This window comes from Lissotriton vulgaris, chromosome 2_2 (assembly GCF_964263255.1).
Source record: "Lissotriton vulgaris chromosome 2_2, aLisVul1.2, whole genome shotgun sequence".
Lineage (NCBI taxonomy): Eukaryota > Metazoa > Chordata > Amphibia > Caudata > Salamandridae > Lissotriton > Lissotriton vulgaris.
Genome location: NC_141688.1, coordinates 86,406,776 through 86,420,878, shown reverse-complemented (window position 1 = coordinate 86,420,878; position 14,103 = coordinate 86,406,776). Strand labels below are relative to the sequence as shown.

At 53.1% G+C, this 14,103-nt stretch overlaps 1 protein-coding gene across 3 annotated transcripts in view; it reads left to right on the top strand.

The window, feature by feature from the left end:
- Positions 1-14,103, top strand: part of LMAN1L (lectin, mannose binding 1 like) — a 403,151-nt gene that overhangs the window by 321,531 nt on the left and 67,517 nt on the right. For all 3 annotated transcript variants that reach the window (XR_015309176.1, XM_086959336.1, XM_086959337.1), the window contains one exon: positions 10,564-10,640. Coding sequence is in view for 2 of the 3 variants with exons in the window: in XM_086959336.1 (XP_086815462.1) it covers positions 10,564-10,640 (77 nt within the window). In the remaining variant the exon portion in view is untranslated. The remainder of the gene's footprint in view (positions 1-10,563; positions 10,641-14,103) is intronic.

The window sequence follows — 14,103 nt, the reverse complement described above, 5'->3', positions numbered from 1 at the left end:
GTCCCACTCCAGCCCCATTGTGGTTGTGCCACTCCATCCCCGTTGTGGTTGTGCCACTCCAGCCCCGTTGTGGTTGTCCCACTCCAGCCCCGTTGTGGTTGTCCCACTCCAGCCCCACTGTGATTGTCCCCCTCCAGCCCCATTGTGGTTGTGCCACTCAAGCCCCGTTGTGGTTGTCCCACTCCAGCTCGTTGTGGTTATCCCACTCCAGCCCGCTGTGGTAGTCCTACTCCAGCCCCGTTGTGGTAGTCCCACTCCAGCCCCGTTGTGGTAGTCCCACTCCAGCCCCGTCATGGTTGTCCCACTCCAGCCCGACTGTGGTAGTCCCACTTAAGTCCCGTTGTGGTTGTCCCACTCCAGTCCCGCTGTGGTTGTCCCACTCCAGCCCCGTTGTGGTTGTCCCACTCCAGCCCCGTTGTGGTTGTCCTACTCAAGCCCCGTTGTGGTTGTCCTACTCCATCCCAGTTGTGGTTGTCCCACTCCAGCCCTGTTGTGGTTGTCCCACTCCAGCCCCGTTGTGGTTGTCCCACTCCAGCCCCGTTGTGGTTGTCCCACTCCAGCCCCGTTGAGGTTGTCCCACTCCAGCCCCGTTGTGGTTGTGCAGCTCCAGCCCTGCTGTGGTTGTCCCACTCCAGCCCCACTGCGGTTGTCCCACTCCAGCCCCGCTGTGGACTAGTTATCCCACTCCAGCCCAGCTGTGGTTGTCCCACTGTGGTTGTGCCTCTCCATCCCCGTTGTGGTTGTGCCACTCCAGCCCCGTTGTGGTTGTCCCACTCCAGCCCCGTTGTGGTTGTCCCACTCCAGCCCCGTTGTGGACTGGTTGTCCCACTCCAGCCCGCTGTTGTTGTCCCACTCCAGCCCAGCTGTGGACTAGTTGTCCCACTCCAGCCCAGCTGTGGTTGCCCCACTGTGGTTGTGCCACTCCATCTCCGTTGTGGTTGTGCCACTCCAGCCCCGTTGTGATTGTGCCACTCCAGCCCTGTTGTGGTTGCCCCACTCCAGCCCTGTTGTGGTTGTGCCACTCCAGCCTTGATGTCGTTTTGCAGCTCCAGCCCCGCTGTGGTTGACCCACTCCTGCCCCGTTGTGGACCGGTTGTCCCACTCCAGCCCGCTGTGGTTGTCCCATTCCAGGCCGTTGTGGACTGGTTGTCCAACCCCAGCCCGCTGTGCTTGTCCCACTCCAGCCCCACTGTGGTTGTCCCACTCCAGCTCCACTGTGGTTGTCCCTCTACAGCCTCGTTGTGGTTATCCCACTCCAGCCCTGTTGTGGTTGTCCCCCTCCAGCCTCGCTGTAGTTGTCCCACTCCAGCCCCGTTGTGGTTGTCCCATTCCAGCCCCATTGTGGTTGTCCCACTCCAGCCCCGTTGTGGTTGTCCCACTCCAGCCCCGTTGTGGACTGCGGATGGAATGAGAGAGAGAGAGAGAGAATTTCTTTATTTGTATAGTTAGTAAAAACCATTACAAAAAATAAAATGCCGTAATATTAAGAACAAGGAGTAATAAGACTAAACTGGAGGTACATACAGAATTAGAAGTTAAAATCAAGTAAAAAAAGATGACGTTTGAAGTTCAGGAGACAGTTACAGAGGGAATGGTTACACAAGTATTATATGTTCAGGGTATGGATTGGATCTTTACCAAAGTTCCTCTCTTTTCCTCAAAGATGGTGATGAATTTAACTGCTCTGCAGATCAACTGTGGGTCCCTGGAACACAGGACTTGTATGATCGCGGAACGACAAGTGCGAATACCATGTTGTACAAACTTCGCTTTTAGACTGTTCCTGCGTTCCTGGTCCAGTGCGGGACAAATGCAGATCATTGTGGACTGGTTGTCCCACACCAGCCTACTGTGGTTGTCCCACTCTAGCCCCAGGGTGGTTGTCCCACTCCAGCCCCACTGTGGTTGTCCCACTACATCCCCGTTGTGGTTATCCCACTCCAGCCCCGTTGTGGTTGTCCCACGCCAGCCCCGCTGTGGTTGTCCCACTCCAGCCCCGCTGTGGCTGTCCCACTCCAGCACATTTGTGGTTGTTCCACTCTAGCCCCGTTGTGGTTGTCGCACTCCTTCCTCGTTGTGGTTGTCCCACTCCAGCCCCATTGTGGTTGTCCCACTCCAGCCCCATTGTGGTTGTCCCACTCCAGCCTCGTTGTGGTTGTGCCACTTCAGCCCCATTGTGGTTGTCCCACTCCATCCCCGTTGTGGTTGTGCCACTCCAGCCCCGTTGTGGTTGTCCCACTCCATCCCCGTTGTGGTTGTGCCACTCCAGCCCCGTTGTGGTTGTCCCACTCCAACCCCGTTGTGGACTGGTTGTCCCACTCCAGCCCGCTGTGGTTGTCCCACTCCAGCCTAGCTGTGGACTAATTGTCCCACTCCAGCCCAGCTGTGGTTGTCCCACTGTGGTTGTGCCACTCCATCCCCGTTGTGGTTGTGCCACTCCAGCCCTGTTGTGGTTGCCCCACTCCAGCCCTGTTGTGGTTGTGCCACTCCAGCCTTGATGTCGTTTTGCAGCTCCAGCCCCGCTGTGGTTGTCCCACTCCAGCCCCGTTGTGGACCGGTTGTCCCACTCCAGCCCGCTGTGGTTGTCCCATTCCAGGCCGTTGTGGACTGGTTGTCCAACACCAGCTCGCTGTGCTTGTCTCACTCCAGCCCCACTGTGTTTGTCCCACTCCAGCCCCACTGTGGTTGTCCCACTACAGCCTCGTTGTGGTTATCCCACTCCAGCCCTGGTGTGGTTGTCCCACTCCAGCCTCGCTGTAGTTGTCCCACTCCTGCCCCGTTGTGCTTGTCCCATTCCAGCCCCATTGTGGTTGTCCCACTCCAGCCTCGTTGTGGTTGTCCCACTCCAGCCTCGTTGTGGACTGGTTGTCCCACACCAGACCACTGTGGTTGTCCCACTCTAGCCCCAGGGTGGTTGTCCCACTCCAGCCCCACTGTGGTTGTCCCACTACATCCCTGTTGTTGTTATCCCACTCCAGCCCCGTTGTGGTTGTCCCACGCCAGCCCCGCTTTGGTTGTCCCACTCCAGTCCCTCTGTGGCTGTCCCCCTCCAGCACATGTGTGGTTGTTCCACTCCAGCCCCGTTGTGGTTGTTGCACTCCATCCCCGTTGTGGTTGTGCCACTCCAGCCCCGTTGTAGTTGTCCCACTCCAGCCCCATTGTGGTTATCCCACTCCAGCCCGCTGTGGTAGTCTTACTCCAGCCCCGTTGTGGTAGTCCCACTCCAGCCCCGTTGTGGTAGTCCCACTCCAGCCCCGTCATGGTTGTCCCACTCCAGCCCCACTGTGGTAGTCCCACTTAAGTCCCGTTGTGGTTGTCCCACTCCAGTCCCGCTGTGGTTGTCCCACTCCAGCCCCGTTGTGGTTGTCCCACTCCAGCCCCGTTGTGGTTGTCCTACTCAAGCCCCGTTGTGGTTGTCCCACTCCATCCCAGTTGTGGTTGTCCCACTCCAGCCCTGTTGTGGTTGTCCCACTCCAGCCCCGTTGTGGTTGTCCCACTCCAGCCCCGTTGTGGTTGTCCCACTCCAGCCCCGTTGAGGTTGTCCCACTCCAGCCCCGTTGTGGTTGTGCAGCTCCAGCCCCGCTGTGGTTGTCCCACTCCAGCCCCACTGCGGTTGTCCCACTCCAGCCCCGCTGTGGACTAGTTGTCCCACTCCAGCCCAGCTGTGGTTGTCCCACTGTGGTTGTGCCTCTCCATCCCTGTTGTGGTTGTGCCACCCCAGCCCCGTTGTGGTTGTCCCACTCCAACCCCGTTGTGGACTGGTTGTCCCACTCCAGCCCGCTGTGGTTGTCCCACTCCAGCCTAGCTGTGGACTAATTGTCCCACTCCAGCCCAGCTGTGGTTGTCCCACTGTGGTTGTGCCACTCCATCCCCGTTGTGGTTGTGCCACTCCAGCCCCGTTGTGGTTGTGCCACTCCAGCCCTGTTGTGGTTGCCCCACTCCAGCCCTGTTGTGGTTGTGCCACTCCAGCCTTGATGTCGTTTTGCAGCTCCAGCCCCGCTGTGGTTGTCCCACTCCAGCCCCGTTGTGGACCGGTTGTCCCACTCCAGCCCGCTGTGGTTGTCCCATTCCAGGCCATTGTGGACTGGTTGTCCAACACCAGCTCGCTGTGCTTGTCTCACTCCAGCCCCACTGTGTTTGTCCCACTCCAGCCCCACTGTGGTTGTCCCACTACAGCCTCGTTGTGGTTATCCCACTCCAGCCCTGGTGTGGTTGTCCCACTCCAGCCTCGCTGTAGTTGTCCCACTCCTGCCCCGTTGTGGTTGTCCCATTCCAGCCCCATTGTGGTTGTCCCACTCCAGCCTCGTTGTGGTTGTCCCACTCCAGCCTCGTTGTGGACTGGTTGTTCCACACCAGACCACTGTGGTTGTCCCACTCTAGCCCCAGGGTGGTTGTCCCACTCCAGCCCCACTGTGGTTGTCCCACTACATCCCTGTTGTTGTTATCCCACTCCAGCCCCGTTGTGGTTGTCCCACGCCAGCCCCGCTTTGGTTGTCCCACTCCAGTCCCTCTGTGGCTGTCCCCCTCCAGCACATGTGTGGTTGTTCCACTCCAGCCCCGTTGTGGTTGTCGCACTCCATCCCCGTTGTGGTTGTGCCACTCCAGCCCCGTTGTAGTTGTCCCACTCCAGCCCCGTTGTGGTTATCCCACTCCAGCCCGCTGTGGTAGTCTTACTCCAGCCCCGTTGTGGTAGTCCCACTCCAGCCCCGTTGTGGTAGTCCCACTCCAGCCCCGTCATGGTTGTCCCACTCCAGCCCCACTGTGGTAGTCCCACTTAAGTCCCGTTGTGGTTGTCCCACTCCAGTCCCGCTGTGGTTGTCCCACTCCAGCCCCGTTGTGGTTGTCCCACTCCAGCCCCGTTGTGGTTGTCCTACTCAAGCCCCGTTGTGGTTGTCCCACTCCATCCCAGTTGTGGTTGTCCCACTCCAGCCCTGTTGTGGTTGTCCCACTCCAGCCCCGTTGTGGTTGTCCCACTCCAGCCCCGTTGTGGTTGTCCCACTCCAGCCCCGTTGAGGTTGTCCCACTCCAGCCCCGTTGTGGTTGTGCAGCTCCAGCCCCGCTGTGGTTGTCCCACTCCAGCCCCACTGCGGTTGTCCCACTCCAGCCCCGCTGTGGACTAGTTGTCCCACTCCAGCCCAGCTGTGGTTGTCCCACTGTGGTTGTGCCTCTCCATCCCCGTTGTGGTTGTGCCACTCCAGCCCCATTGTGGTTGTCCCACTCCAGCCCCGTTGTGGACTGGTTGTCCGACTCCAGCCCGCTGTGGTTGTCCCACTCCAGCCCAGCTGTGGACTAGTTGTCCCACTCCAGCCCAGCTGTGGTTGTCCCACTGTGGTTGTGCCACTCCATCCCCGTTGCGGTTGTGCCACTCCAGCCCCGTTGTGGTTGTGCCACTCCAGCCCTGTTGTGGTTGCCCCACTCCAGCCCTGTTGTGGTTGTGCCACTCCAGCCTTGATGTCGTTTTGCAGCTCCAGCCCCGCTGTGGTTGACCCACTCCAGCCCCGTTGTGGACCGGTTGTCCCACTCCAGCCCGCTGTGGTTGTCCCATTCCAGGCCGTTGTTGACTGGTTGTCCAACACCTGCCCGCTGTGCTTGTCCCACTCCAGCCCCACTGTGGTTGTCCCACTCCAGCCCCACTGTGGTTGTCCCTCTACAGCCTCGTTGTGGTTATCCCACTCCAGCCCTGTTGTGGTTGTCCCACTCCAGCCTCGCTGTAGTTGTCCCACTCCAGCCCCGTTGTGGTTGTCCCATTCCAGCCCCATTGTGGTTGTCCCACTCCAGCCCCGTTGTGGTTGTCCCACTCCAGCCCCGTTGTGGACTGCGGATGGAATGAGAGAGAGAGAGAGAGAATTTCTTTATTTGTATAGTTAGTAAAAACCATTACAAAAAATAAAATGCCGTAATATTAAGAACAAGGAGTAGGTACATACAGAATTAGAAGTTAAAATCAAGTAAAAAAGATGACGTTTGAAGTTCAGGAGACAGTTACAGAGGGAATGGTTACATAAGTATTATATGTTCAGGGTATGGATTGGATCTTTACCAAAGTTCCTCTCTTTTCCTCAAAGATGGTGATGAATTTAACTGCTCTGCAGATCAACTGTGGGTCCCTGGAACACAGGACTTGTATGATCGCGGAACGACAAGTGCGAATACCATGTTGTACAAACTTCGCTTTTAGCCTGTTCCTGCGTTCCTGGTCCAGTGAGGGACAAATGCAGATCATTGTGGACTGGTTGTCCCACACCAGCCTACTGTGGTTGTCCCACTCTAGCCCCAGGGTGGTTGTCCCACTCCAGCCCCACTGTGGTTGTCCCACTACATCCCCGTTGTGGTTATCCCACTCCAGCCCCGTTGTGGTTGTCCCACGCCAGCCCCGCTGTGGTTGTCCCACTCCAGCCCCGCTGTGGCTGTCCCACTCCAGCACATTTGTGGTTGTTCCACTCTAGCCCCGTTGTGGTTGTCGCACTCCTTCCCCGTTGTGGTTGTCCCACTCCAGCCCCATTGTGGTTGTCCCACTCCAGCCCCATTGTGGTTGTCCCACTCCAGCCCCATTGTGGTTGTCCCACTCCAGCCTCGTTGTGGTTGTCCCACTCCAGCCTCGTTGTGGTTGTGCCACTTCAGCCCCATTGTGGTTGTCCCACTCCATCCCCGTTGTGGTTGTGCCACTCCAGCCCCGTTGTGGTTGTCCCACTCCATCCCCGTTGTGGTTGTGCCACTCCAGCCCCATTGTGGTTGTCCCACTCCAACCCCGTTGTGGACTGGTTGTCCCACTCCAGCCCGCTGTGGTTGTCCCACTCCAGCCTAGCTGTGGACTAGTTGTCCCACTCCAGCCCAGCTGTGGTTGTCCCACTGTGGTTGTGCCACTCCATCCCCGTTGTGGTTGTGCCACTCCAGCCCCGTTTTGGTTGTGCCACTCCAGCCCTGTTGTGGTTGCCCCTCTCCAGCCCTGTTGTGGTTGTGCCACTCCAGCCTTGATGTCGTTTTGCAGCTCCAGCCCCGCTGTGGTCGTCCCACTCCAGCCCCGTTGTGGACCGGTTGTCCCACTCCAGCCCGCTGTGGTTGTCCCATTCCAGGCCGTTGTGGACTGGTTGTCCAACACCAGCTCGCTGTGCTTGTCTCACTCCAGCCCCACTGTGTTTGTCCCACTCCAGCCCCACTGTGGTTGTCCCACTACAGCCTCGTTGTGGTTATCCCACTCCAGCCCTGGTGTGGTTGTCCCACTCCAGCCTCGCTGTAGTTGTCCCACTCCAGCCCCGTTGTGGTTGTCCCATTCCAGCCCCATTGTGGTTGTCCCACTCCAGCCTCGTTGTGGTTGTCCCACTCCAGCCTCGTTGTGGACTGGTTGTCCCACACCAGACCACTGTGGTTGTCCCACTCTAGCCCCAGGGTGGTTGTCCCACTCCAGCCCCACTGTGGTTGTCCCACTACATCCCTGTTGTTGTTATCCCACTCCAGCCCCGTTGTGGTTGTCCCACGCCAGCCCCGCTGTGGTTGTCCCACTCCAGTCCCTCTGTGGCTGTCCCACTCCAGCACATTTGTGGTTGTTCCACTCCAGCCCCGTTGTGGTTGTCGCACTCCATCCCCGTTGTGGTTGTGCCACTCCAGCCCCGTTGTAGTTGTCCCACTCCAGCCCCGTTGTGGTTGTCCCACTCCAGCCCCATTGTGGTTGTCCCACTCCAGCTCCGTTGTGGTTGTCCCACTCCATCCCCATTGTGGTTGTGCCACTTTAGCCCCGTTGTGGTTGTGCAGCTCCAGCCCCGCTGTAGTTATCCCACTTCAGCCCTGCTGTGGTTGTCCCACTCCAGCCCGCTGTGGTTGTCCCACACCAGCCCCGCTGTGGACTAGTTAGTTGTCCCACTCCAGCCCAGCTGTGGTTATCCCACTGTGGCTGTCTCACTCCATCCCCGTTGTGGTTGTGCCACTCCAGTCCCGTTGTGGTTGTGCCACTCCAGCCCTGTTGTGGTTGCCCCACTCCAGCCCTGTTGTGGTTGTGCCACTCCAGCCTCGCTGTAGTTGTGCCACTCCAGCCTCGTTGTGGTTGTGCAGCTCCAGCCCCGCTGTGGTTGTCCCACTCCAGCTCCGTTGTGGACTGGTTGTCCCACTCCAGCCCGCTGTGGTTGTCCCACTCCAACCCCACTTTAGTTGTCCCACTCCAGCCCCGTTGTGGTTGTCCCACTCCAGCCCGCTGTGGTTGTCCCACTCCAACCCCACTGTGGTTGTCCCGCTCCAGCCTCGTTGTGGTTATCCCACTGCAACCCCGTTGTGGTTATCCCACTCCAGCCCCGTTGGGGTTGTCCTACTCCAGCCCCGTTGTGGACTGGTTGTCCCACTCCAGCCCGCTGTGGTTGTCCTACTCCAGCCCCATTTTCGACTGGTTGTCCCACTCCAGCCCGCTGGGGTTGTCCCACTCTAGCCCGCTGTGGTTCTCCCACTCCAGCCCCGTTGTGGTTATTCCACTCCAGCCCCACTGTGGTTGTCCCACTCCAACCCCGTTGTGGTTGTGCCACTCCAACCCCGTTGTTGTTGTGCCACTCTAGCCGCGTTGTGGTTGTGCCACTCTAGCCGCGTTGTGGTTGTGCCACTCTAGCCCCGCTGTGGTTGTGCCACTCTAGCCCCGCTGTGGTTTTCCCACTCCAGCCCGCTGTGGTTTTCCCACTCCATCCCGTCATTGTTGTGCCCCTCCAGCCCCGCTGTGGTTGTGCCACTCCAGCCCCGCTGTGGTATCCCACTCCAGCCCCATTGGCAATGGCTATTCAGGGTCAGCCGTCCTAGGTTCAGGAGAGGTCACCCTTGAGGATGTTGGGGTTCGGACACAACTGTTCAACAGATTTGCATTTTATGAACGTGTTAGCCCAGTGGACATGCAGTCTGAGTCAACAAGCCCTGGGTCCTTTGCGCACGCTGGTTGGTTACTGAATCCCTGCACAGCCAGAAGAGTTCTGGTTGGGGTACAAGCCTCTCTCAGGGGCTCCATCTCTTTTGAATAAATGAATCCTGATTGTTTAGAAACAGTCAGTCTTGAACCATGCGTGGATGCTTTTGAAGCCAGATGATCGGGGGTTTAAAACGTAAAGTTACTTTAGAATATGTTTCACAAGAGGAGCGGAAGAGAAGCATACTGACACAAAAGCTTACTTGTACAAATAATCTAGAGAACAAGATCCAAATGGAATTGATGCGATTTGATTTAATCACCGAGTTTGAGAAATCCAAGTTAAAACCTTTTCTCCTCAAGCACAGATTGCCCAAGTACCCTGTTGCGCTGTGTGATGAATACAGAAAAGAACACGTCTGGAAAATGAGATTAAACCTTCCTCTTTTTATTTGTATGAAAATGGAATGAAAGAACATTATGCTCTAATGTTCACATATATATCTTGTTGCGCCTGTATCTCTGAAAAGTTAACACATTAACACACAAAAAAATCGACTAAAACATTATTTATAATCAGAAGGTACTAAATGGCAATCAATCTGAAGATAACATGGCAAATGCATTCAACTGTCGTTGTCATACTGATTACATCATACATTATTAACTGTACCTCATGCATTACATCACATATTACAAAATAATGGAGTGCGCAATAGATTATACATAGATCATAGGTTACATCACACGTTAGATAATGTATTTCATCATTTATTGATCACACCTACTGTCTGCGTCGTTACCTAATTGGACCACAAATGTCATGCAGTAGATAACGTTCCATCAGAATAAGACCTCATGTTAAATAACACATTACTTCATTCATTAGTTCATGTTACATCATTTGTTAGGTCACATATTACATCAAACATGGCACCAAGCATATCCTACATTGGATCACATGTTACATTATACGTTTGATCAAGTTGCATGAATCGTTAGATTTGATCATAGGTCAGATCACATACATTAGATCATATTATATCATACATCGGATAAAATGTTACATTGCATGTAAGCTTACACATTGCCTAATACAATAGGTCACACATCACATGTCACACCAGATCACATGTTACAGCAGGTCAAATGTTACATCAGGTCACATGGTACCTCAGATCACATGTTACATCAGATCGCATGGTACATCAGATCACATATTGAAAAGAGTGACATCATTCTGGCATTAGGAGAGGAATATTAAACGGGGAAGCAGAGATGAGGCAGGATGAGAGGGAAGAGATTAGATTGGATTGGGATATAATTGCAAAGTGCTGAGTAGAAAGGACAAGAGAAAATAAAGCGATTAAAAGGTAAAGGATGGTCGGGAATCTGGGCCCCATGGTGAGATTAAAACAGAAGGGGAGGGGAGGTGGGCAGTGGGGAGGGAGAGGCCGTTTTAGAATAGAAAGAGGAAAAAATGTAGAGATCTGAATCTCGCTGCCCTGGGAGCGGGTGTCGGCTGGTTGCTCGCCCCAGGTGTCAGACCAGCTCCCGCCTCCGCATCAGGGCCCTGTGCTCCTTTGAGGCAGTGATCAGTTCCATAGTGAAACAATTCTAAGTAATTCGGAATCACACAGAGCCGTTTACAGAAGGACCGACTTCTAAGCGCTTCTTTCTTTCGCCCCCAGGGCCAGGCTGCAGGCGCCGCTGTGGAAGCCGCTCTGAATGGAAGGTCCGATCTCCTGCAGATGCTGGAAGAAGTGAGGTAGGTCCCACTGGGCGGAAAGTAAACATTTCTGTGGTATGGGGTTATAAAGACGAATCAAGCACTCTTGATTGCAGTAAAAGCTCTCAGTATTTATTGAGGTAAACAGAGATAAAGGAGCCCACATGAAGAGCAGTAACAGGATAGCTGCTCAGGAGAGATCTGAACACAGAAAGGTTCTACAATATTCTAATCTTAAGACTCTAAAGATTAAAGGTACAATACTAAAAGAATACTTACAGCATATTACAATGTCAAATACTGTCATGGCGGCTCATTGCCTGCCAACCCTTGATCTATGGACCTCGGCTGTATCTCATGCTACCACTGTATTAGACAACACAAATCACACCAGAGCCTCCTGCTGTTGTTACCTCATCGCTGATCAGATCATAGTGCCTCGAGGAGGACGTGGCCTTCTCAAAATCAAACTGCAGAACATTAGTTAGCTGAGGCCTCGTTGAGGGGAGCCTCCAACCAGACAGCACCATGTTCATTGTAAAGACCGAGACATTCTGCGTAGGTACCTCACGTGGAGATCCAGCCGGGTAATGTGGCGGTGCCCACAACCCGGGTCAGAGAGTTAATGCTCGCTGCTGACGTGTGCTTTGATTTGCCGATCACTAGCTTGAATCCCAGCAAGGGCAACTCAGAATTCCAACTTTGCAATGTTGGTAAATCGAGTAGCATTGCATTGGGTGACTGTAACATTTGTAATTTACACCACATAGAAATTGTATCATCAACGTCAACACAATACCGAAGGATAGCCAAAAAGCCATACACAAAGTTGAAAATGTGTCACCGACACCTCGCCTCCTCCCATTGTTTATGTTTAGGTGTGGTACAGTGACTATGGACAACTGACGAACGAGGATGTCAACAAATCTCTTGCAGGAGTGGTCTCAACACAGTGTGGGGTGACATCTCTCGCACTATGAGAGGGAACATTAATAGAGACTGTGATACCATGAAAACACATTTCATGAAATTAGAAAGGTGCTCCTCCATTGTTTCGACTGCCATTAGTTTCAAGGACCACTACGCTAACTGACCATTACCACAATTGTTGACATTACGTCACCTGCGACATGTCTCGTGTCCTGATAACTAGGACTGCAGTTAGTAATCTGTGCAGTCTCTGCAAATGCAGGTCTAAGAAATAGACGTTGACTTTATAATGTCAATGGTCGAAACAATAGAAAACAATAGTCAGTTGGAGTAATGGTGGTGAAGGGACCTCTTTTATGTGTGGCTGTAGTCCTTGACAAAGGTCACATCACTCATAGTGACATAAACCAATTGCTGAAGTGGTCTGAACCACTGCCCATGCTGGATGCTGTAGTGGATTGAATAAAAATGTGAAAGACACAATAACAGACCAAAGGACACAGAGGGCAAGCTGAAAGCCCTTAGAAGTAAATATGTTATATATTTATACATTTTTGAAAAATTCAAAGGGATTTAGCTAAGACCATGGTTTTGTTTCTTGGTTTGTCCCAGATAGTTGTTTTGTGAATACCATTAACATGTTTGTCTTATTTTTCTTGCACTCCCTTTGTTTACTCTCTAGCACAAGGAGCACTATGGCGGCCAGATGCTAGCCTGACCGCAGTAGAAGGTTTGAAGTTAGTCTACCTTGTAGATCTCTTCCCCTGCATGTTTTCGCTGTTGAAGGGTGTTAGTGAAGTCATCCATTTCTACTAGAGCTGAACTTGCAAAGACAGTAGGATTGCATTTTAGGGAGGGAGGCAACCCTCGAGGATACGACGGTGGTGACCATTGTGTGACAGAGAGACCTAAAGACCTCTGTGAAGAGGAGGTTAGTCTACATCTTTTTAGGTTTTCAGATTTGGGCATTTTACCATCTGTGCTGCAGCACTTGAATTGTTTTGCTTATGTTTGTTTCTCGATGATTCTTAGTTGTGTGATCAAGTTTGCTCTGCTTGATCTCAGGTTTTGGTTCGATATGTAATATACTGTCCGCATCTAATTATAGGCTGGGCCGATGCCCTCATGAATTATGAAGCCAAGGCACAGAATTTTAAGCCTTCTTCGTGATTCCAGCAACCAGCAAAGATCGATCATCAGTGAGTTGATGTGCAAGGCTTGTTTGAGATTCAGCTGCTTCACTTTTCAACAGTGGCGGCTGGCACCTACGGGGAGGGGGAGCAGGAGCCTGCAAATATTAATAATAAAAGCTTACCTGAACCGAGGTCCTCCCCTCCCGACTCTTCAAAGGAACTGGATGTTGCAGTGTGGGCATCAATCCTGGCACTGCTGTGAGAGCAGATTCCTGATTGGAGGGAGCGGCCTGACTCGGCACTCCCCAGCTCCTTGGAGGCCTGCACTTACTCTAATCTAGCTGTCTGAAAACAGCTGGGTTAGAGGTTTCAAACTGCGCATGTCTGGCTGACCATCGTAAGAAGACTAGCCAAAGGGACATGCAAACTTTGAAAAGTGCACCAGCAGCCCACCCTCTTCCCTGCTGCTGTCCTTCAGCAGTGGCCCCCTCCCGATCCTGATTCTCAGTTCAGGACGGGAGAATGAAAAATAAAATGGTAATGAATTGACATTTTTTTTTCATCTTTGGGGGTAATATAAGTGGGGCGTCGCTCCTCTGCTTCAATGGAAGAGCCACCCCAGTTTTACAATCTTTGGCGTTTCTGAATGTCTTTTTGGGCGCTAAGGAGTAGACGGTGTTACAGTAATGTACTCTGTGCAATGGCAATGCCTTGATGAGTTTATTTAAATGTTTTAGTTGGTGGAGAAGAATGATCCATTTAAATACAAAAAGTTGGGACGTTGATGAGCAAACCACAGTACTTTGTCAAACCACACCCCAAAATTCTTAGTCCCTGATTTACTAAGAGTTTGCACTGGTGGTATGTCATTGTTTTGGAGCAGCCCCAACGCAAAATCTATTTAGCGATTTACAAAGCCAGCTTTGTGTGTAATTCAGCTAGTGCTACCTTGCGTTACCTCACATCAGCGTGGCATTAAATGTGTGGAGCATATGAGTTCCTATGCATCCACCCATGTATTTTGATGCAAACCCAAATTCACTAAAGTCAGCAAACATGGACTTGCACCAAAACAGCGCACTTTCCAGAGGCTCCCGCAAGAGGAAAAATATTTTTATTTCTCCTCGTCTTTTCCTCTTTCTGCAGCACATATGCAAAAAGGATAGTGTTTGTGCAGGAAGACATCTCTTCCTGTGCAAAATCTATCCTGACCACAATGCAGACACGTTTCGACATGACATAAGAGTGCCTGTGTTGGTCTAGGCAGCCAAAGTGCAGCAGTGCTAGGAGAGGCCAGAACCGCACCCTATCTTTGTAAATATGGAGCATGTCTGCTCCCTCCCTTCCATGCAGCACTGCAACTTCCCTTGCTGCACTCGTTGCATGAAAGGTTAGTAAATTCAGACTCTCGTTTTTGGACTGGTAATGCACAGACACAA